This window comes from Oreochromis aureus, linkage group 3 (assembly GCF_013358895.1).
Source record: "Oreochromis aureus strain Israel breed Guangdong linkage group 3, ZZ_aureus, whole genome shotgun sequence".
In the NCBI taxonomy this organism is placed as follows: Eukaryota; Metazoa; Chordata; class Actinopteri; order Cichliformes; family Cichlidae; genus Oreochromis; species Oreochromis aureus.
Window position 1 is genome coordinate 75776026 of NC_052944.1, and position 21570 is coordinate 75797595.

Below are 21570 nucleotides of genomic sequence, written 5' to 3' on the forward strand. Positions count from 1 at the left end.
TTAAAATTTACAGTTTGATGATTTAAAGTCTCACACACAACACGTCGAAAGAGGAGGGGGGGCGCTGCTTCCAAATAGACCGCATTTCATTCATAATGTTGTAAATCCAAGCCCATTATGTATTCATGATTTGAATCCTGGGTTGTGCGAAATCCCAGAAATAAACCCTAGCCAAAGTGAATCTGTGAACTAAGGTGTAGGTCTGTTAGGTTATGTTGTGGTGATCCTCGGGTTGAGGGATTTGTGTTCATACTGGAGTGCAAAATTAAAACCAATGGAAGATGGACAAGAAAAGTTCAAAGCCATCAGGTGCTCAGTTCAGAAAAAAAACAGAAAAGAAGAGGAGAAGAAACGAGCAAAAGATATAAAGCAGATGTGCCATTGATGGCAGGTCATCCTGAAACAGAATACTTTATTAATTAATAAAGCTGGACCTCCACAGCGTTGGTGGGATAAAGTTATCATGTTGGCTTGAAAATTTGCGACCAGCCTTGAAATAGGTCTGAAATTACACAACAAAGAAGCATCTAGGCCAGAGCGTTTAGCAGAGACTTTAAAGGTTATAGGTACATGGCCTAAAGTCAGGCTGCTGTTTATAAGCCTTTGGATATAAGGCCCAATAGTGTCCCAAGCTTCTTTAAAAAAAAAAAAAAAAAAAGCGAGGGGAAGGACATCACTAGGAGAGCCAGACTTGATTTGGGTAACAATTTTACCCAGATAAGACAGACACACAGGTTCAAAGTGGCTAAAAACTGCCAAAGGCGTAATAGTAAAAGAAGAGTAAAGGACAGTAAATCACAGTTTGATGACAGAGCGAAGCCAAAGTTTTGGCGTTGTGATAACAGCTTTGAACTGTCCACGCACTCATCCTGAAAACACCCCGTCATTAAATCAACTCTCGTAGTAGCATCTATACAGCCATAAAGACATCCTTAGATTTCGTGCACCTTGTAGACTTAAGTCATGACTCATTCTAATATTCTCCTCCTGAAACTCTTACAAATACATATGCCTTAAGGCCAGCCACAAAATACTTCTAGTCACAAACTAACTCTCTGCTTCTTCAGTAAATCCAGCAGATTTTTAACATCTAAAGTAGTTTTGTGCTGCTGCAGACGTCAGTGAATCTGGCTTTGGATGTCCCTTCCTAGTTAAAACAACAACCTTTAAAATAAAGGGATATTTTCACTGGCTGTCCTCGTGTTCAGGAAACACGTACGTCACCCGGTGATAGTCACAAATGGTTATTGTGAAAAACAAATCCTCTTTAAAGAATAATTCTCAGGTGTTATGGGGAATATACAAACGTCAATCACAGCAACAAATCCTGGCTTCACCTGCTTCCAAGGTGCATGGAGAAGATGAGAGAATTAAAAAACAAACAAAACAAAAAAAACAGGAACTCCAGCAACACTTGAGGAAAGAAGAACAACTTTAATAATTGACCAACGTGTTTCGGCTTGTGGCCTTCATCAGGGTCATAAAACATTGTAAAAAAAAACAAAAAACAAAACAAAAAAAAAAACGTCGCCACTACTGAGCACCTGTATCTGTAGTGTTTCATTATAATGTTATTCAATGAATAAACTTGCAGACACTAAAGCTGGTGCGCCAAAATGCGTTACCAAGACTTTCCTTAAATAAAAGGGGGAGAGGAAGTGAATCAGAATCTCAGGGCAACAGGTCTATAGGGGGGAAAAGGTTTCATCCCCCAGTGCTTTAAGTGGGCCGGTACGCGCCGGTACTCAGTACCGCCACTTCTAAATATAGCTCTTGAGAGTACCGCCACCTCTCCATGCGCCCAGAACGTGCTTTTAGCGTACCGGTACTCTCATTTGCACATCTGTTATAATCGTTTGGCTGCGCTGCCGCTTTTCAGAGCGCCCTTCACAAGCACGCTTCCTAATTCGTCCCACCGAGAGCAGAGACTACATTACCCATACACCAATGTGTTTTACAAGTGAAAAGCGCATGCGTCGCTTTTGCCGTTGTCATGTCAACGTGGTCCGGAGAGGGTGTGTAAAACGCGCAAACAGCTGCTCGGTTAAAATACAAAAACAATGAACACTTAATATGCTCTCCTGGCTTCAGACTCTGAGTAGTAAAAGAACAAGGTCAGAATCAGAGGACTCGCTGGCTGACACCCCACCAAGCCAGAATGATATCGCTGCAGGTCAGACGCAAGCTAATGAAAGCTGCACTAGTGCCGCAGCCGCGGACGACGGCACTTTTGGCGACGACGAGGACGAGAATGACACCATGGCCGTTTATCAATGCCCAAGTACGCGAGTACGTACTCGCGTGCTCGGTGAGTACGTACCCGCCGAGAACGCGAGCACGGACTCGTGGGCCGTTTCTCAGTTTTCAAGTACGCGAGCACGGACTCGTGATTTGTACAGTCGGAACACCTGCGTACGTGATGATGTCACAGGTCCGGAGTTTTTACTGCCGTCCCCTCCTAATTTAACTGTGAGTAACATGTTATGAAGCTTAACTGTAATCACAGCCAAACCGGTTTACTCAGGAACAAATAAAACACTGAAATAAACCAAACATTAACATTTAGAAGTGATCTAAGTGACTTATATATCATTTTTAACCTCAGTAGTGAAACCTCTAAAAATAAAAATAGTGTACATGTACATACGTGTACATACCTTAATAAAAACAAGCAGGTGAGATGTTAGAACGCTTTTATTTCTATTCTAGTGGACACTCAATACTATAGACAGCTGCTGGAGTTTCTTTAACCTGAGTAGTGAGAAGTCCGCGAGCGGGGGGTGGGGACGGACGATGTGCCGGGAGTCCGCTGTTGAGTTTTGGACGAAATGCATTCTGGGATATATAGCTGTCCCAAGTCTACACCGATGCATGCTCGATAAAATGGGCGGATCGAGAACACATCCGGGACTTTTTCGCGTTCTCGGCGTGATGCGTACTTCGAATTGGAACAGTACTTGGTCTCCGACTGATGACGTATCACGAGTACACGAGAACGCAAGTACGCACAAGTACGCATATTGATAAACGCCCCATTTCTACCGATGACAACAGCCGCGTTAGCGAGCATGAGTGGCCAGAATGTTGGTCCCAGGCACAAGTCCGGTATTTCTCCACAAATTACAAGTGGCTGATCAGCAGAAATCAAAAGTTGGGTTGTAGTGTGTGTAGTCAAGTTTGTGCTCGCGTGGACATGTAGCAAGGGCAGAGAGTGTCGCAGGAGTGGAGTGGGTGCTTAATCTCGTCTTTTGGAAGGGACAAGGCTGCACAACAAAACTCACTACGAAAGAAAATAAAAGAGCACAGAGACTCAATTTATCACAAGAAAGCTGTTGAAATAAAAGAGAAGGCAACACAAAATACAATGCAAAAACACATTGAAGATATGAGAAAGGCTGACTACGCTTCAACTTGCAATGTGTTTAGAACAGCTTATAAGATTGGCAAGCATGGGCGTCCCTTTACAGACATGCCAATAGATGTCCAGTTGCAAGTCTTAAATGGTGTCAAGATGGGCAGAGTTTTGCACTCTAATAACTCATGTGCAAATATACTGGATCACATTGCAGCTGAAATGAAAAGAAGGTAGTCAATGACATAGTGATGAATGAAAGAAAATTGTGTGTGCTCATTGATGAATCCACTACAATAAGTGGAAAGTCTGTGCTTGTCGTGTGCCTGCGGTCAGCTATTTCCAGTGAAAATCCAGACACAATATTTTTTGAACTGATTGAGCTGCAGGGGACCACAGCAAAGGACATCACTGAAGCACTGTTAGGATGTCTTCATAATAATGGCTTTGACCCTCACTACCTACAGGAACATTTGTTGGCATTTGCTTGTGATGGAGCCTCAGTGATGCTTGGGAGGAAAGCAGGAGTTGCTGCGCAGCTTTGTTCCAAATTCCCTTACCTGTTTGTCTGGCATTGTTCCAATCACAGACTGGAACTGGCAGTTTGTGATGTTTTGAAGGAGGTAGGAGGAATCAACCACTTTAAAATATTCTTAGATCAACTTTACTCCCTCTATGCATCACCAAAAAACCAAAGGGAGTTAACCGAGAGTGCTCACAATGTTGGACAACGTCTCCTTGTGATAGGCCGTGTTTTATCAGTGCATTGGGTTGCTTCAAGTGAGAGAACAGTGAAAGCAGTATGGGAGAACTACCAAGCTCTGCAGGTACACTTTACAAGTGCTGCTGCTGATAGCAGCAGTGACTCAAGAGAGAGCAAAATACAAATTAGTTTATAATTTATTTTATGTACATTTTGTTAAAAAAAAAAATTCAGTACCTTTTTGCACATTTTATTTATGTTCAGTAGCTCTTTCTAGCTCAAGCAAATCCACAAACTAATAAAATGATTTATTATTTTGTATAAGGTTGTCTGTTGACTGTTGTATATAAAACCCATTCAATATAGTTGTTGTTGTTACCTCAGGGGAGGCGGAAAAAAAAATAGAGTACCGGCACCTCTTTTGGGCCACTTAAAGCACTGCCGGAGGCGAAAAGCAGGAACAAAAACCAAATACTAAAAAAAGGAAAAACTTACGCAAAAAAAATTCTGTGGCACACTAAAATCCCCCATGAACAATTTTAATAAATAAATAAACAAATAAATAAGGAGGACGAGGAGAAACCTTCCATCTCCGTTTCGTCCCGTCACAGCCCAGCTTGCGCTCCGCACTCGAGTCTCAGCTACAGCGTCTTCCCTTGTGGTGTTGCCCTGTAAGCAGACAGATACCAGAACCATCGTCCGGGAAGCGGGCAAATAGCCATGGCGACCCTCCCCAACACTGCACCCGCGAACAACAGTGGAGACTGCTCACAAGTGCAGGGCAGAGGTTGTTGATCACACGCGTTTCTTTCCACCGGCTGCTGTCTCTGTCGCCGGAAAATGAGACGTTGCATAGCTCTGCTCTGGCCGTCCTTCCACAAGCCGTTTTACCTGGCGATCATGCAGCATGTTGTTCTCTCTCACGCTCCTTTCTCTTCATATGTAGAGCCTCACTCGGTGCCCTACTTTCTTTAAACAGTTCCTTTCTGCAGCTGATGGGCCACCTCAGGGCACATCCACACCACGACAGGTGCTCGCTCTCAGCTAATTTGTCCAATGTCCAGCCAATCAGAATAAAACCGATTATAAAGAAAAATCCAAATTTCCACTGTGTGACAAGTTCAGGGCGCTGAGAGTTTGATTCAGAGTATAAGAGTCGTTTTAGCACTGCAGCCCTCTGAGATAATAAATATACTTTTCTTTGTTTAATCTTTAGCTTCATGTAGCGCCCCACCCGTGTACAGCAAAAGTAAGAGAAGGCTAGCAGGTCGAAACTGAGATAAGAGGAACCCTCTTATCTCAGTTTCGACCTGCTAGCCTTCTCTTACTTTTGCTGTTTTGCTTCCACCAGTATAAAATCAAACTTCCCGCACAGCTTTTTCTATCTCAGAGTTTGCCATTAAAAAAAAAAAATCTATATTTTCTGAATTACTCGCTTGCTTTTTACGCACCAGTCTGCCGCTATTTGTTTTTTTCTTTCAAAAATGACCTCCGACAAGAAAGTCTCATTTCTGCTGTTCATCACCGAAGAAATGTAAACTTCTAAAAATGATGTCAAACGACAAAACGCTTTATCTCTAATAAAACCTCTGTAATTTTGCTCTGCCTCACTTCAGCAGCATCAGGTAATGTTCATATGTTGATTCATGGTTTTCTTCATTTTTTGATCTACTGCTGAATATTTTTAAGCTGGTTATCTGCTATAAAAAGTCAGGCCAGAAAAACCCACTTTATGTTTTCCTCTGTTTTATCCTCAGTCACTTTGACACAAAGGTATCTGCTGTGAAGCTTACAGCGAATCAAACATTTAATAATCTCCACGGAAATTATGTAAGTGTGACCAAGTGCTCGGCAGGGCTATAAAAGAAATAATAATAAAATGACAACGCCACCTAGGGGAATTTCGCTTAAATATATTTATGAAAATTAGATAAAAGGAATAAAAAGAGGTCGCACAGATTCAAGGATGCACACTGAGGCAGGTTGGCTCCAATATTAAAACAGTTTTATTTACAGTAATAAATAAATAAAATATTAGGAAACAAAATGTAGCGTCTTTGTTGACAGTGTCCTAAAAGTACAATAAAACAATGATGGAACTTGGACTTACCAGCAGCCGTGGACCCAAAACAAAAATCACACAAAAAGAAAATCACTGCAGCCCACCCGGTGCTGTACAAAAGAAAGTGTGAAAACGACCCACCACCTGAGGTCCCAGGGCCACTGGCACGTCCTCCGTTCACTGAAATAAAAACACAGAAAAATACGTTAAAAGAATAAAAGGACACTGAGCGTCTGGCTCGCTACAGATCATACAAACTAAAACACACTTTAATAAAAGAAATCGCACATGCACACACACACACCAAACTGGAAGGTTTACGCCCCACGGGTCAAACTACCACTCGTGCTGGTAGTAGTTGTCCAAGCCTCAATCGCAAGCTGGTCTGGCTCCCCACAGGCTGAGACCGGCAACGGAGGCGATTTAAAATTCCCGGCACGACACTCGGGCAGAGGATCGCTTCAGCCCGATCACAAAAGCGTGGGTACAAGCCACAGTCCAGAATAAAATAGAATAAAACCAGGCGAACCAGGAAAAGGTAGGCCTACCTAATAAAAACAGTCTCACGACAAGATAGACAAGACAAGACAGCAGGCTCCACCGAGGAGGAGCCCTCACAACAGCGGCTGGGAAGGAGTTTCACTCTTCCGCTTTAGGTTGGGGCGATTTGCCACGGAGAGGTGAATACAGCAATCAAACCCTAAAACAACAGATAAATGTAACCTTAGACCCTTATAGCAGTGAATGCTAATACAAATAGTTTTCACTATTCACTATTTCACTAGACAAACACCGGCTTAGCTTTACACGGGCTGACGCCACCCTGCAATCAATATGCGGGTGGGTTCCCAATTAACCTAGTTGCGCAGCGAAGAGAGCGAGCGCAGGAGAGAGAGTGAGAGAGAAAAAAAAGGCGAGTAGCCCATCTGGCTACATCAGTATTCTGATTCTGAATTCCCTTCCGTGTTACATTCACTGACACATTCATTCAAAGACAATGATCAGCTCAAAGATCTCTAAATATACACTGCATTATATCGAGCAGCAGCTGCCCACGTTACACTGTGACTGTCACCAAGTAACGTGGGCGTTTCCTAAGTAAACAGCAGGTGTTGAACAGGTTACAGGTGAACAGGAAGTTAGAAGGTAATCTCGAGAGTCAGTCTAGCTGATCGGTGGTGTCTTGGGGAAACTGTCTCATCGTTATTAGTGTTACAGAGAGACAGCGGCACGAGACCAAGCGGAATTTTAATTAAAATAATTTCTGAAGATAATATTGATGCATGCTTTCATTTGCACGAGCTGGAGAACTTTTTTGCCGAGGTCTTCAATCCTATCAAACCGCATCTCTCACTGAAAGACTGAGACGACCATTTGGTGAAAACAGAAAATGTGTGCGGAAGACGGAGAGTGGTAAACTGTTCAGTGAAAATACCAACAAACAAACAAACTACGTGTTGCGTCGTCAGCACTCGAGAAAAAGGAAATGTCTGCTGTTACTGAGTTACTCTGCTCGACTTTCCTGTTTGTTGTGTTTGCCTGTGCAGGTGAGATTTAACTGTTAGAAACTAAAGTATTCTCTCGAATTACTTTCATATTGACTCAGTACTTCCGTGTGTGTAAAGGAGACACAAGGCTGGATGGACACTTCACATCTTCACATTCCAGCTGTGACAGAGACAAAGAAGTGTAATGTGTGTGTCAGTGTGATGTGTTGTAGTGTCAGGAGTCAGTATACAGCTACAAAGCTTTTTGTTCAGTGTATACAAACAGCTGTAGCTCCATAAAGGCAGCATGCAGAGACTCACAGTGTCTTATAATGAGAGGCTGCTTTCTCTCACACATTATACACTCAAGAAATTATCTATTTAAATGAACATAAATATGATTTCCATGCCATTCATTGCTTTTTAACGTTATGCAATTGTGTTATTCCAACTTAATGTACTTTAGTTGGACAATGTTAATTGATTATGTTGAACAAACCTATTTACTGCAGTTTAGTCTAACTTTATTTAACTGAGTCGATCCAACCCCTGTAAATTACATTATTCCAACAACAATGCTAATAAAAAAAAGAGTTATTTTGTTTTAACATTTAACAGTCTAGAATCTGGTTAACATAAAACTTGAATTTATAAGAACTTTCACTCCATCCATCCTCTTATTTTTATGCAGGAGGGCTGAAGCCTATTCCAGAAGACATAGGGTGAGAGGCAGGGGTACATCATAGAATAGAATAGAATAGAATTCAACTTTATTGTCATTGCACATGTCACAGGTACAGGGCAACGAAATGCAGTTTGCATCCATCCAGAAGTGCTTTAGCCGTGATATAGATATATTACAATATATATTAGCAATAATAGAGATGTGTAAGTATATTACAGAAATGGGTCTATTATGGTATGTTATAATGTACACGGTATGAAGTATGTTATGAATATTCTATAACTATAAGTATGTACAGGCTGTAGTGAGTACAAGCTATGTACAGGATATGAACAGGATATAAATATGAAAAACTATACAGAAATATGAGATATACAGCTATACAGAAATGTGAACTATGCAAGTTATGAACATGGGCAGGCCACCAGGCTAGCAAACATCTGCATTCAAATTCAGACAGATTAGAATCACCAGTTAACCTAATCATTGTCTTAGACCTGTAGAAGAACCCACACAAACATGAGCAGAACTCTACACAGAGAAAAGGCCCAGGCCTGATGGTGGAGTTGAACGCAGGAGCCTCTTGCTGTAAGGCAATAGTGCTAACCACTGCTCTACCGAGGTGTCATGCTACGCTTAAAAAAGTACAACAGCTATGATTTAAAAGCCTAATACAGAATTTACATTTTTGTCCTTGACAGGTTAAACCACAATAAATAGCAATAGCATACATGTGGTGTGTGCATGGTTGTCTCCTTCTTATAACCCCAGTAATTTTCTGCGGTTTGAAATCTTGTGTGATCTTGTGAAGTCCAGGCAACTAACCACTCTTACTTAATTGTACCACGTCATATAAACAAGAAAAAGTTAAGTTGTTGAATTTCATGCAGACCCTGAAATATTTTATTACATTCACCATATAAACATGAAATTATTTTATTCAAATTATAAATTAGACTCTTGTAAAACTAAAACTACCCAATCTCATTTCTTTGAGTGTTGTTGTTCTGTGGAAGCTAACATCTTGTAGTTTCTGACACTTGTTGTGTGCATGTTTAGCATGAGGCTAAAATTCCCCCTCATTGGGTCACTGGTGACCTGGTGGATGTTCAGAGGTTCATAACAAAATATTTAAGGTAAACCCTTCTCATCATAGTTGTACTTTGACCTTTAACCTCTCTGCTCTTGTGTTGTTTCCTCTTTCAGACCAGAAAACCATCACAAGTGAGTCTGGACAGAAAGTCACTCTGACATGTCGAGCTCCAAACAACAACATCATAGTTGTAAAGTGGAACAGAACTGACCTGGGAGATAAATATGTGCTTTTTTACCAGGATGAACAATTTGATCCAGACATGCAGCATCCATCTTTTAAGAACCGGGTGGATCTGCAGGACAGACAGATGAAGGATGGAGACGTGTCTTTGATTCTGAAGGATGTGACGACTGCTGATAGTGGAACATACAAGTGTTATGTTGTTCAGAGAGTAAGAGAGCCTTTGAGCCTGATCAGCATCATTAACCTGATTATTTATCCTGGTGAGTGAGTAAAGTTCAATGTGATCAGAGGTGAAGCTGCTTCCTGGTTGTTCATGTTTTTTAGTTTTGTTGCTACAGTCCAACATAGCAAACGTCTCAGTGATGCCTCTTCCTTAGAGAACAATGGTTGGATCAGGGCAAGCAGCTGAAAGGAAAGTTCTTTCATATTGAGACTCTGTTACACATTCCATATGTACCCTCTGAGGCTTTGGCTCGAGGGGAAGGATTTGGATTTCCAAGTGCTTTGGGGACTCCTGTGAGGTCAACAGCTGCTGCACCAGCCTTTGGGCTTCCCACCACATTAATGTGTTGGAACCACAGGCTCCCATCCTACTCCTGTAGTTTCTCCCTTGACTGTGGGGGTTCCGTGTAATTCTCAGGACAGACAGGCTGGTCATGGCAGCCTTTGTTAACAGGCAGGGGGCGTAGGCTCACCTCTCTCCTTTGCAGGATAGCTGCCAGGCTGTGGCCCTCCCTGTTCCACTCCCTCAGAGCCATTCACTTGCCAGGGCAACTGAACATGGCAGCACAAGACCCCACCAGCAAGTGGTTGACCAGATCTGGCGCCACTTCAGGAGGGCCTCTTTGCCCTCGACCTCTTTGCCTCCAGAGAGTCAATACATTGCCACCTGATTTTCTCCCTGCAGGACGATGACCCTCCCCTGCTGTGGGACACCCTGGCACATCCCTGGCCACGGGCTCTTCTATATGCCTCTCTCTAGTCTCTCTCCTTTAGTCGGTTGTTTAGCCGACTAAACCTGCAGTGTGGCTATATTGTGGGCCTTGTGAAGCAGCACCTCCCACTCTGCTATTTGTGTGGCAGCAGCATGGTCATCTGTATTGATAATTTCTATGTTCTACCCTCTGAGTGTAGCAGCTAGCCCAAACAGGTGCTGGGTGCCCCTCAACGCCAGCCTTCATCTCTGTGGCTGGCTCAGCATCTTGCTGGCCAACCATAAAGCGTGCTGCTCTCTTGCAGTAATCGCGTCTTGCCGGAGTCGCTCACCAGTATTGCATCTGGCAGACAGATGCCCTCTGGGTCTGGACTGAGGGTCCAATCCCCATATTACATATTGAATATGTAAAGGAGTAGAGAGATTGTAACTCTGAGTAAGTAACCACATGATCTGTGAATGCAGTCAGAGACTTTCTCACAACCTCAAAGTTCATCTGATCAGTTTTAATTTGAAGTTATCTATTCATCACTGAAACGACAGACTTACACATGTGTAACAATAAACCAAGTTCAAAAAGGGAGTCTATGGTTGACGTGTGTTCCTGGTTTCCAAAAGAAATGCTTCCAGTTGCATTGTGATTTGAAGACTGTTTTTTATTACAAACTGAAGATGGAACAATGAACTTACTAAATAAGCATGAAAGTTCCCCAAAAAAGCAGTTATCCAGAACTACCTGTGCACACGGTCAGAAAACCGTGAGACTCCTAACTTCTCTGTCCATGCTCCTCCCCTTCCCCCCCACAGCTACAATGGCTTTCAAGCTTGTGACATTATCAAGTTCCTCCATGTAATTCACTTCAGCCATGGTGTTACAGCAAGCTGTCAGAAGAGTGAAAACGCATTTAAAGCTTCTGCATCTTCTGTCTTGATAGGTGCCCAGTTTGAGACTTTGTTCATGTCGACTACAGCAGTTTTGTAGTCATTTCCAAAATGCTCTTTAAGGAGCTGTTTAGCCTTGTGATAGCCTACATCTGGCTTCATATGAAGGCAGCTCATAATTAGCTCTTTCGACTGTCCATTAGTGAACTGCTCTAAGAAGTAGAGATAGTCCTTAGGACTTTCAGTGTGAGACTCTACTCCATGCTCAAAGGCTCTTACGAATGTATTGTAATCTAGAGGATCACCACTGAAGGTAGGGATGTGTGTGTGACCTGTGTACGGTCAGAAAACCGTGAGACTCCTAACCTCTCTGTCCATGCTCCTCCCCTTCCCCCTCACACAGAGTTTCATGCTACTATTGCACTTACATACTTAAAGTGAGAGGTACCCCTTTTTAGGTTCCAATCCCAAACATTGACATAACATTACTTTATGTAAACACAACATAAATATTCATAGTTTTTAATTCTGAAAAGATGAATTATGTAACAAATCTATGAATCATAAAACAAACATGAACTCAGTCATACATTCAAATATAAAGCAGACGTCTGGCGCCTACAGGTGTTAACTGCATGTTTCATATTGATTCAGTTTTTCTGTGTATGGGAAGGCAACATGAGCCCGGGTGAAGTCTCTGTGAAGCTAAAGGGTTGCGGGGGGCTACAGTCTATCCCAGCTGTCTTGGGGTAAGAGTTGGGGTGGCCAGTCTGTTGCAGAGCTAACAGAGAGACAGACAGACAACCATTCACACTCCCATTCACACCTATGGGCAATTTAGAATCAGAAATTATTGTAACCCCAATAATGTCTCTGGAGCAAGCTGGAGAACCCACAAAGTTCTTGCCAAGAGACAACACTGATAACTATCATGACACAGTGCTGCCCTAAAAACTCAAAAGTCAAATAAATAATATGTTTGACATATGTCATAAATAAATGACATATTTAAAGTCAATCATTCTGATCATCAATTTACTTTGACCTTTAACCTCTCTGCTCTGTGTTGTTTCCTCTTTCAGACCCGAAAAACATCACAGCTGAGTCTGGACAGAATGTCACTCTGCCATGTCGAGTTACAAATGACAACAACAAAATCATAGCTCTAGAGTGGAGCAGACCTGACCTGGGAAATAAACATGTTCTTTTGTACCAGGATGGTCACTTTGATCCATATTATCACAATGAGCGGTTTGATCTAGATCACCAGCATCCATCTTTTAAGAACCGGGTGGATCTGCAGGACAGACAGATGAAGGATGGAGACGTGTCTCTGATTCTGAAGAATGTGACGATTAATGACACTGGAACATACGAGTGCCGTGTCTTCATGGAAGAAACGCGCTCATGGAAGAACAGCATCACTGGCACCATCAATCTGACTGTTGTTTTTCCTCCAGGTGAGTGAGTAGAGTTGAGTGAGATCAGAGGTGAAGCTGCTTCCTGGTTGTTGATGTTTGTTTGTTGTATGGATGAGCTGGTGGATGTCAGAGGTAGACAGATGTTTACTGTTGTCTTTGTGGCTGGTAGTCTAGAGTTGTAGAGCAGCATTGTTTGGGTAAGGTTAGAGCAGAAACAAAGACATTTATAAATCAGTCTCTTCTTCTCTTGCTCTCGTCTGTAAACATGTGTGGGGAAACTCAATGTTAAAGCCTACAGCTGGAGGGGGAGGGGAGGGGTGAAGCTTGTCACAATGGCTACAGGGCGATAGCTAAACTGGACTCAAACGCAGAGAACCACAACAGAGATGGCTCATACGTTTTACAGTGTTTATTAAGTCAACAGGTGAATTCGTGACAAAGTGTTGCTAATGATGTGGCCGTGGGTCAGTGGGGTGAATGAGGAATTAGCAGGTAGCGACGAGGACGAGCAGGTGCATCTGGGAAGAAAAGAGAACGGGCTTAAGAAGCCGGCAGGCGCAGGGTATTTAACGGAGTTGGTAATTACTGATAATGCTTACTGATAGTCTGGGTGAACTTGGCTTTGAGGGAGAGGCGCAGTAACGCAGTAACGCAGCGTTCTTATGGGAAAGAAAAGGTAATCTAATTACCTTTTTTTTGCAATAGTAATCCCATACTTTACTCGTTACTTGAAAGAAGTAATTGGATTACATTGCCCATGTAACTGCCCAGGTGAGTAGTGGCAAAGGCTGGCTGACCTGAGTTACACTGTGTTTGAGGTGGTGAGTGGGGCAGGAGAGGTTCTTTGCATTGTTCCAGAATGCGAGAATAATCCGAGGAGAGCTGAGGTTGAAGGCAATGGCAAAGAAAGTCCAGGAAAACTGTAGCACAGGAAATCAGAGTAAGCAACTAAACAAGTAGCAAGAGCATGAAAAACATTAGAGCCGATACCAACGTGAGGTCGCTGACGAACTGGCGGTGAAGGAGAGTGTGAGTGGAGCTTAAATCCTCAACCTGATTACCCAGAATCAGCCTCAGGTGTGCAGGACTGCAGGATAGATGATGGCTTTGCCAGGGGTGGAGTCCAAAGAACTCAGGTGCCTGACCGAACCTTCCAGTCAACCGTCCAGATCCTGACAAAGCTGGTGGTTGTGAGTCTGTGAAAGTGAATCCTGCCGGTGCCATAGCTCATGAAAACGTACTTAGTGCAGACACAAAACGTCCGTCAGCTTCAAAGTGTGTCAGAAAAATGTCCACATGATGACTGATGGATGAGAGAGGTCCCATTTTTGTTGTTGTGCAGAAATCATTGAACAACACAAACACTTAGAGCTCCTTTCAGTGCTGCCTGTTTTGTTACTGCACACATTTCTGATGGTCCTACAGTCCAACGTAGCAAACATCTCCCTGAAGCCTCTTCCTTAGAGACCAAAGGTTGGATCAGAGCGAGCAGCTGAAAGGACACAGCTATGAATGCAGTCAGAGACTTTCTTGCAACCTCCCACTTGATCAGAGTTAGCCTCAGGTTCTCTGTTAGTCACTAAAAATACAGACCCAGATTTTTATCACCAACTAAAAAAAAACAATAATACTAACAAGGAAATGTCTTTTGTACCTGCATCACTCTGCTTAATTTTGTGTTTGTCTCTGCAGATGCGCTTTAGCTGTTTAAAAACCAAGAAAAGTTTATCTCTGAGATAAAGAAGGATAAAGTGTCAAGGTCTGATGATGCAGACTGAGCAGAATAGCAGTGTGGACCCAAATGTCCACGAGAGGTAGAACTGAACTTAACAAAAAGAAAGCCTTTATTGTGGGCAAAAATAAACATAATAATAAAGTATAACATAACCAGGCAGATAACTAGCAAAACCCTAAACTCGGAGAAACTAAATAAATAAAATACTTGAATGTATGAACCAAGGAAACACAGGGGTGGTTAGCAGACAATCCGACAATATACAGGGAGTGCAGAATTATTAGGCAAGTTGTATTTTTGAGGAATAATTTTATTATTGAACAACAACCATGTTCTCAATGAACCCAAAAACTCATTAATATCAAAGCTGAATGTTTTTGGAAGTAGTTTTTAGTTTGTTTTTAGTTTTAGCTATTTTAGGGGATATCTGTGTGTGCAGGTGACTATTACTGTGCATAATTATTAGGCAACTTAACAAAAACAAATATATACCCATTTCAATGATTTATTTTTACCAGTGAAACCAATATAACATCTCCACATTCACAAATATACATTTCTGACATTCAAAAACAAAACAAAAACAAATCAGCGACCAATATAGCCACCTTTCTTTGCAAGGACACTCAAAAGCCTGCCATCCATGGATTCTGTCAGTGTTTTGATCTGTTCACCATCAACATTATGCAGCAGCAACCACAGCCTCCCAGACACTGTTCAGAGAGGTGTACTGTTTTCCCTCCTTGTAAATCTCACATTTGATGATGGACCACAGGTTCTCAATGGGGTTCAGATCAGGTGAACAAGGAGGCCATGTCATTAGTTTTTCTTCTTTTATACCCTTTCTTGCCAGCCACGCTGTGGAGTACTTGGACGCGTGTGATGGAGCATTGTCCTGCATGAAAATCATGTTTTTCTTGAAGGATGCAGACTTCTTCCTGTACCACTGCTTGAAGAAGGTGTCTTCCAGAAACTGGCAGTAGGACTGGGAGTTGAGCTTGACTCCATCCTCAACACGAAAAGGGCCAACAAGCTCATCTTTGATGATACCAGCCCAAACCAGTACTCCACCTCCACCTTGCTGGCGTCTGAGTCGGACTGGAGCTCTCTGCCCTTTACCAATCCAGCCACGGGCCCATCCATCTGGCCCATCAAGACTCACTCTCATTTCATCAGTCCATAAAACCTTAGAAAAATCAGTCTTGAGATATTTCTTGGCCCAGTCTTGACGTTTCAGCTTGTGTGTCTTGTTCAGTGGTGATCGTCTTTCAGCCTTTCTTACCTTGGCCATGTCTCTGAGTATTGCACACCTTGTGCTTTTGGGCACTCCAGTGATGTTGCAGCTCTGAAATATGGCCAAACTGGTGACAAGTGGCATCTTGGCAGCTGCACGCTTGACTTTTCTCAGTTCATGGCCAGTTATTTTGCGCCTTGGTTTTTCCACACGCTTCTTGCGACCCTGTTGACTATTTTGAATGAAACGCTTGATTGTTCGATGATCACGCTTCAGAAGCTTTGCAATTTTAAGACTGCTGCATCCCTCTGCAAGATATCTCACTATCTTTGACTTTTCTGAGCCTGTCAAGTCCTTCTTTTGACTCATTTTGGCAAAGGAAAGGAAGTTGCCTAATAATTATGCACACCTGATATAGGGTGTTGATGTCATTAGACCACACCCCTTCTCATTACAGAGATGCACATCACCTAATATGCTTAACTGGTAGTAGGCTTTCGAGCCTATACAGCTTGGAGTAAGACAACATGCATGAAGAGGATGATGTGGACAAAATACTCATTTGCCTAATAATTCTGCACTCCCTGTACAGAGAGAGACGGAGGACATAAATGAGCAAAATGGTAGAGAGGAAAATTGAAACACACTGGGAGCACAGCTGACACAAATGAAAGAGACGCCACAGAAGAAGCAAAACTAGACACACCGAACATGGAACATGAGACTGTCAAAATAAAACAGGAAACATTGTGAGACATAGACTGACAACACGAGCTTGCCAATATGACATGGAACCTGCACACATGGCAGCCTAGGGAGACCAGATGAAACACAGAGAAACACGGGAACGGGTAAAGAAGACAACATAGAGGTGCTCCTAAGAGGATGAGGGAGAGGACACAGAGTGCAAGGAAACACAAGAGCGAGGGGGGACGAGAGAGGGCGAATGAAGAGGGAGAGAGAGAGACATGACGGGCCGGGGAAACATGGATAAATGTGACAGACAGGGGAGACATGAGATGAAACACAAGGAGTGAACATGGGAACACAAAGGGGAAAGAAGACATGAGGGCACACACACAGAGACATTAACAGAGACTCAGAGAGAGGGACACTGGACAAAGACACAAGGAGAACCTAATAAACAAGGAACTAAATTGATCACAAGTTAACTTGGGGACATAATATAAATAAACTTACAACTAACCAGTTAAAGTTGATCTATAACAGTCACCAAAACAAAGAAACTCAAAATCCCGGGTTAACTGACCCAGAACCATGGCATAAAGAGCATCAGTCAGGTTTACAGTTTGTCTGTTTGTGTGAAGATGTCACAAGTGTGTGCAGCCGTGACAACGACAAAGAAGTGTAATGTATGTCAGTATGATGTGTTGTACTTTGTTCTGTAGTCAGTATACAGACCTGTGCTGTCAAACATGAAATTTTTGCTTTTGTAAGATTCTCTCCAAAGTCAAAGGAAATAAGAATAATCATTCAGATACATTTAACAGATAAATATTTAAAGAAGTTGAGCCTGTGTCTTCCACTTACTGAAGGTGTGTTTGTCTAGCATCTGACAAATTGGTTCACTGTTGACCTGGTGGATGTTATTAGGTTTAACTAATTAAATCCAAAATAACAAGTAAAACTCAAATGTAAAATAAACAAACCATATTGTTAAAATACATAAATGAATAAAGTATACAGTTGTGATTTTACCTTTATCTGACTTCCCTGGTTCATCATCAGCTACCTGACATCTAACACCTGTTTCTCACCTGCAGGTCAGCGAGGAGGAGACACAGAGAATCGATTTGTTGGACTGATAGTTTCTGGTCTGCTTATTGCTGTTGCTGGATTTTTGTTTTGTTTTGTTTTAAAAAAAAACTGTTAAAGTATCCTGAACATCTAGCAGACATAGATGTCAAACATCTATAATGTGATTTTCTTTCTCATTTTCTTTCTCAATCAATCAATCAATCAATCAATCAATCAATCAATCAATCAATCAATACATTTAAAAACAACACAGGTTGACCAAAGTGTACAAAATAAAAAGTAAAACAAACACACACAAAGAGAACAAAACAAACAGTCAGTCACAATTAAATGCTAGTGAGTAAAGATGTGATTTCAGACGGGATTTAAAAATAAGGTGTTGGGGAGATCCTAAGACTGTTCCAAAGTTTAGGCAATAGCAAAGGCCTGATCTAGTCTGTTTTTTAGCCTGCTCCTAGGACAACTGGAAGCAACTTAACAGATGACCTGAGAGTCCTATTTGGAGTATTTTTATTTAAAAGATCAGAGAGGTATGAGGTCTTTTAAGGCTCATCCAGTTAGAGACTTAAAAGCAAGAAATAAAATCTTCAAATCAATTCTAGAATGTACTGGAAGCCAGTGTAAACGAGCCAAGACGGGAGAAATATGGTTGCATTTACGAGTGCCTGTCAAGAGTCAGGCTGCAGCATTCGGAATAACTTGAAATTAGAGAGCAGAGCCTGGCTGATACCAAAAAAAGACTATTAAAGTAATCAAGCCTGGATGAAAAAAATGCATGTGTCACTTTCTCTAAGTCAGCAGACGACAAAATGTTCTCAGTTTCTCAAATGAAAGCCTGCCATCAAAGAACATTCTCAGATTTTTTACAGACTTTTCCAGAGGACCAAAGTTACCATAAAGAGAAGAACGAGGGTCAGAATGTCCAAATAGTACAATCTCAGTTTATTTATCATTTGCATTCAAAAAATGTAATGCCAACCATTATATAATTTCATTGAGGCATTCTTGCAAAACTCATAAAGAGACTGTAGAATTCTTTTTAAGAGGAAAGTAGATTTGAAAATCATCAGCATAACAGTGAAATGAGACTTCATGTTTCCTGAAAATAGAGCCTAATTGGAGCAAAGTACTGGGCCAAGGATAGATCCTTGAGGGACTCCACATGTAAAGGGGGTGGATGTGGATGAAGAGCCACCAGAAAAACGATCTACACCATTCAAGTGCAGTTCCCTAATACCCACACAGCTCTCCAGTCTTTACAGTAGAATCCCATTATCCACGCTCTCAAATGGCATACTCAGATCTAAAAGCACTAAAATGGAAGAGTTACCAGAGTGAGCAATTCTGGTTTTTAATGAAAATAAAAGATAATTAAAAACTTTTAAAAGCACCGTTTCAGTGCTATGTAGTACTTTGAAACCAAACTGAAATGTTTCTGAGATGCCATTATTTTCCAGAAAAGCCTGAAGCTAAGTAAAACATTTTTTTCTATGATTTTGGACAAGAAGGGGAGTTTGGAGATTGGTCTAAAATTTAAGAGAACTTGTTGGGTCTAACACTTAAACTCTGCTGACTCAAAGACCAATCATTTGTGTACAAAACAAGACCACACACAGCTCAGTCAGTTTTTACTTGCTGGGGAGTCCAAGCTCTTCACCTGCCTTTTCTTTAGTTGACATTGATCTTTTTGAGCTGAAGCGTTTGCATGATCTTTCATTCAATCGAACTTATGAAATCTTACATTTACAAATGGTTATGAGATTACACGAAGTTAAAGACTGATGTAGCACCACAGATTGAGTCCCAACACATTTTCTAAAAAAGATTATTAAGGTAGTCGGCCCAGACATTTAACCCGACATTTTAACTGTTTTTAATAGTAGTCTTAGCTCTGGAGTAGTACCAACTGGATTCAAGTACGCTGTAGTGCAGCCAGTACTAAAAAAAAACTGAACCTTGACTCTTCTTGCTAATTTTAGACCTATTTCCAAGCTTTCTGTCAAAAATTCTAAAATAGATTGTATTTGAGCAGCTACAATCCTTTCTAAATAGTCCGAGAAGTTCCAGTTGGGCTTCAAAACCCACCACAGTACAGAAACTGCCCTCCTAAAAATACTTAATGATATTTTATTAATTAATCAACTGTGCTCCTGCTTCTAGACTTAACTGCAGCATTTGATACTATTGACCACAGCATTCTGATCTCCCGTTTGGAGCAATGTGATATCACAGGTATCCCTTTGGAACGGTTTAGGTCTTACCTCTCCGAGAGGACTTTTTATTTCTTCCCCAGCTCCTTTTACTTGTGTTGTCCCGCAGGGTTCCGTATTAAGCCCAATTCTCTATTCAATCTATATGTAACCCCTACGCCTAATCTTTACGAAGCATAACATCTGCTTTCACTCCTATGCCGACGACACCCAGATTTATCTTCGGTTTAATAAACACCTCCACTCCCATGGAATCGCTAGTCAAATGTCTTAACGAAGTTAAAACCTGGATGGCCTCAAATTTTCTTACCTTCAATGAGGATAAAACTGAAGTAATTACTTTTGGACCAAGCTGTAATTTGAATGCCTCAGATTTGGATTTATATAACTCAACATCTGCTGTCAAAACACAGGAAAAATCTGTGGTTTTTCTTGGATAACAAAGTTACATTTGAGAAACAAATTAATTCAGTTGTTCAGCTGTCCTTCTTTAAATTAAGGCTCCTATCCCAGGTGAGGTCATTTTTATCCTTTAAAACCTTGGAACGAGCAATCCGTGAATTCGTCTTATCTCAACTGGATTACTATAATTCACTATACGTTGGTGTCAGTCAGTCCAGCTTGGCATGGCTCGAACTTGTACAAAACGTTGCAGCCCGCCTTTTGACTGTGTGAAGAGACATCAGCATATTACTCTGGTGCTTGCTTCCCTTCACTGGCTTCCAGTGCATTTTAGAATTAAATTTAAAATCTTACTTTTGAGTCATAAAGCACTAAATGGCCAGGTACCAGAATATTTGTCTGACCTTTTGTAGCTTTATATGCCCTCTAGAGCCCTTCAGCCAAGTGATCATTTACTCCTTACCTTACACAAGTCTAGGATGGTTCATAGTGGGGATCGGGTGTTTGCGGCTGTGGCGCCGAAAATGTGGAACAATCTACCTCTCCGCATTAGAAAGGTCCCAATTGTCACTCTTTTTAAATCGCATCTTCAATTCAATTCAATTCAATTCAATTTTAGTTATATAGCTCCAAATCACAACAAAAGCTTTATATTGTACAGTAGATACAGAGAAAAACCCAACAATCATATGACCCCCTATGAGCAAGCACTTTGGCGACAGCGGGAAGGAAAAACTCCCTTTTAACAGGAAGAAACCTCCAGCAGAACCAGGCTCAGGGAGGGGCGGGGCCATCTGCTGCGACTGGTTGGGGTGAGAGAAGGAAAGGAAAAGGAAAATATGTTTTAAAAATATCTTAAAACATATTTTTTCACTTTGGCTTTCGATACTGCACGAGAGTTACCAATTCTTTTTATCCTAATTTTCTTTTAATTTTCTTACCTGTTGTTAATGTTAATGTCATTGTTTAATTATTACTTTGTACAGCACTTTGGTCTACCCTCTGTTGTTATTAAATGTGCTTTATAAATAAATAAATATAAATAAATGAATAATAAACAACTTTTATTCAACTTTCTGCAGGGAAACTAAATAATCAAAATAATGCACTGCAATGTGATATAGTTTAATTTCAGTGTTTTTGTATACATCAATGAATTATGTATGTTATTATTATTATTATTATTATTATTATTAATAATAATAATAATAATAATAATAATAATAATCATAATAATAATAATTTCTTGTTAAATGTAAAGTTAGAATCAGTGATGATTTGATTTGTTTTAGCCTCGTGTTCAGCAGCTGTTTATGAGATCAGATGTGAGCTTGTTATGTGAGTATGGATCAACACAAAGAAGATGCTGCAGAGTCAGATATTTCAGATATTCATAGAGATTTCC

General features: G+C 41.3%; 1 protein-coding gene across 1 annotated transcript; it reads left to right on the forward strand.

The window, feature by feature from the left end:
* Positions 1-7276: 7276 nt before the first annotated feature.
* LOC120437632 lies at positions 7277-20871 on the forward strand. The gene is made up of 4 exons (XM_039608171.1): positions 7277-7664; positions 9496-9828; positions 12467-12844; positions 17559-20871. The coding sequence occupies exons 1-4, from the start codon at positions 7604-7606 to the stop codon at positions 17666-17668; spliced, it is 882 nt and encodes a 293-aa protein (XP_039464105.1). The 5' UTR covers positions 7277-7603; the 3' UTR covers positions 17669-20871.
* The last annotated feature ends 699 nt before the right edge of the window (positions 20872-21570 follow it).

Coding starts and splice junctions, on each gene's coding strand:
- LOC120437632 (XM_039608171.1), top strand. CDS start 7,604: ATGTCTGCTGTTACTGAGTTACTCTGCTCGACTTTCCTGTTTGTTGTG. Junction 9,829..12,466: donor TAACCTGATTATTTATCCTG/GTGAGTGAGTAA, acceptor TTCCTCTTTCAG/ACCCGAAAAACATCACAGCT. Junction 12,845..17,558: donor GACTGTTGTTTTTCCTCCAG/GTGAGTGAGTAG, acceptor TCTCACCTGCAG/GTCAGCGAGGAGGAGACACA.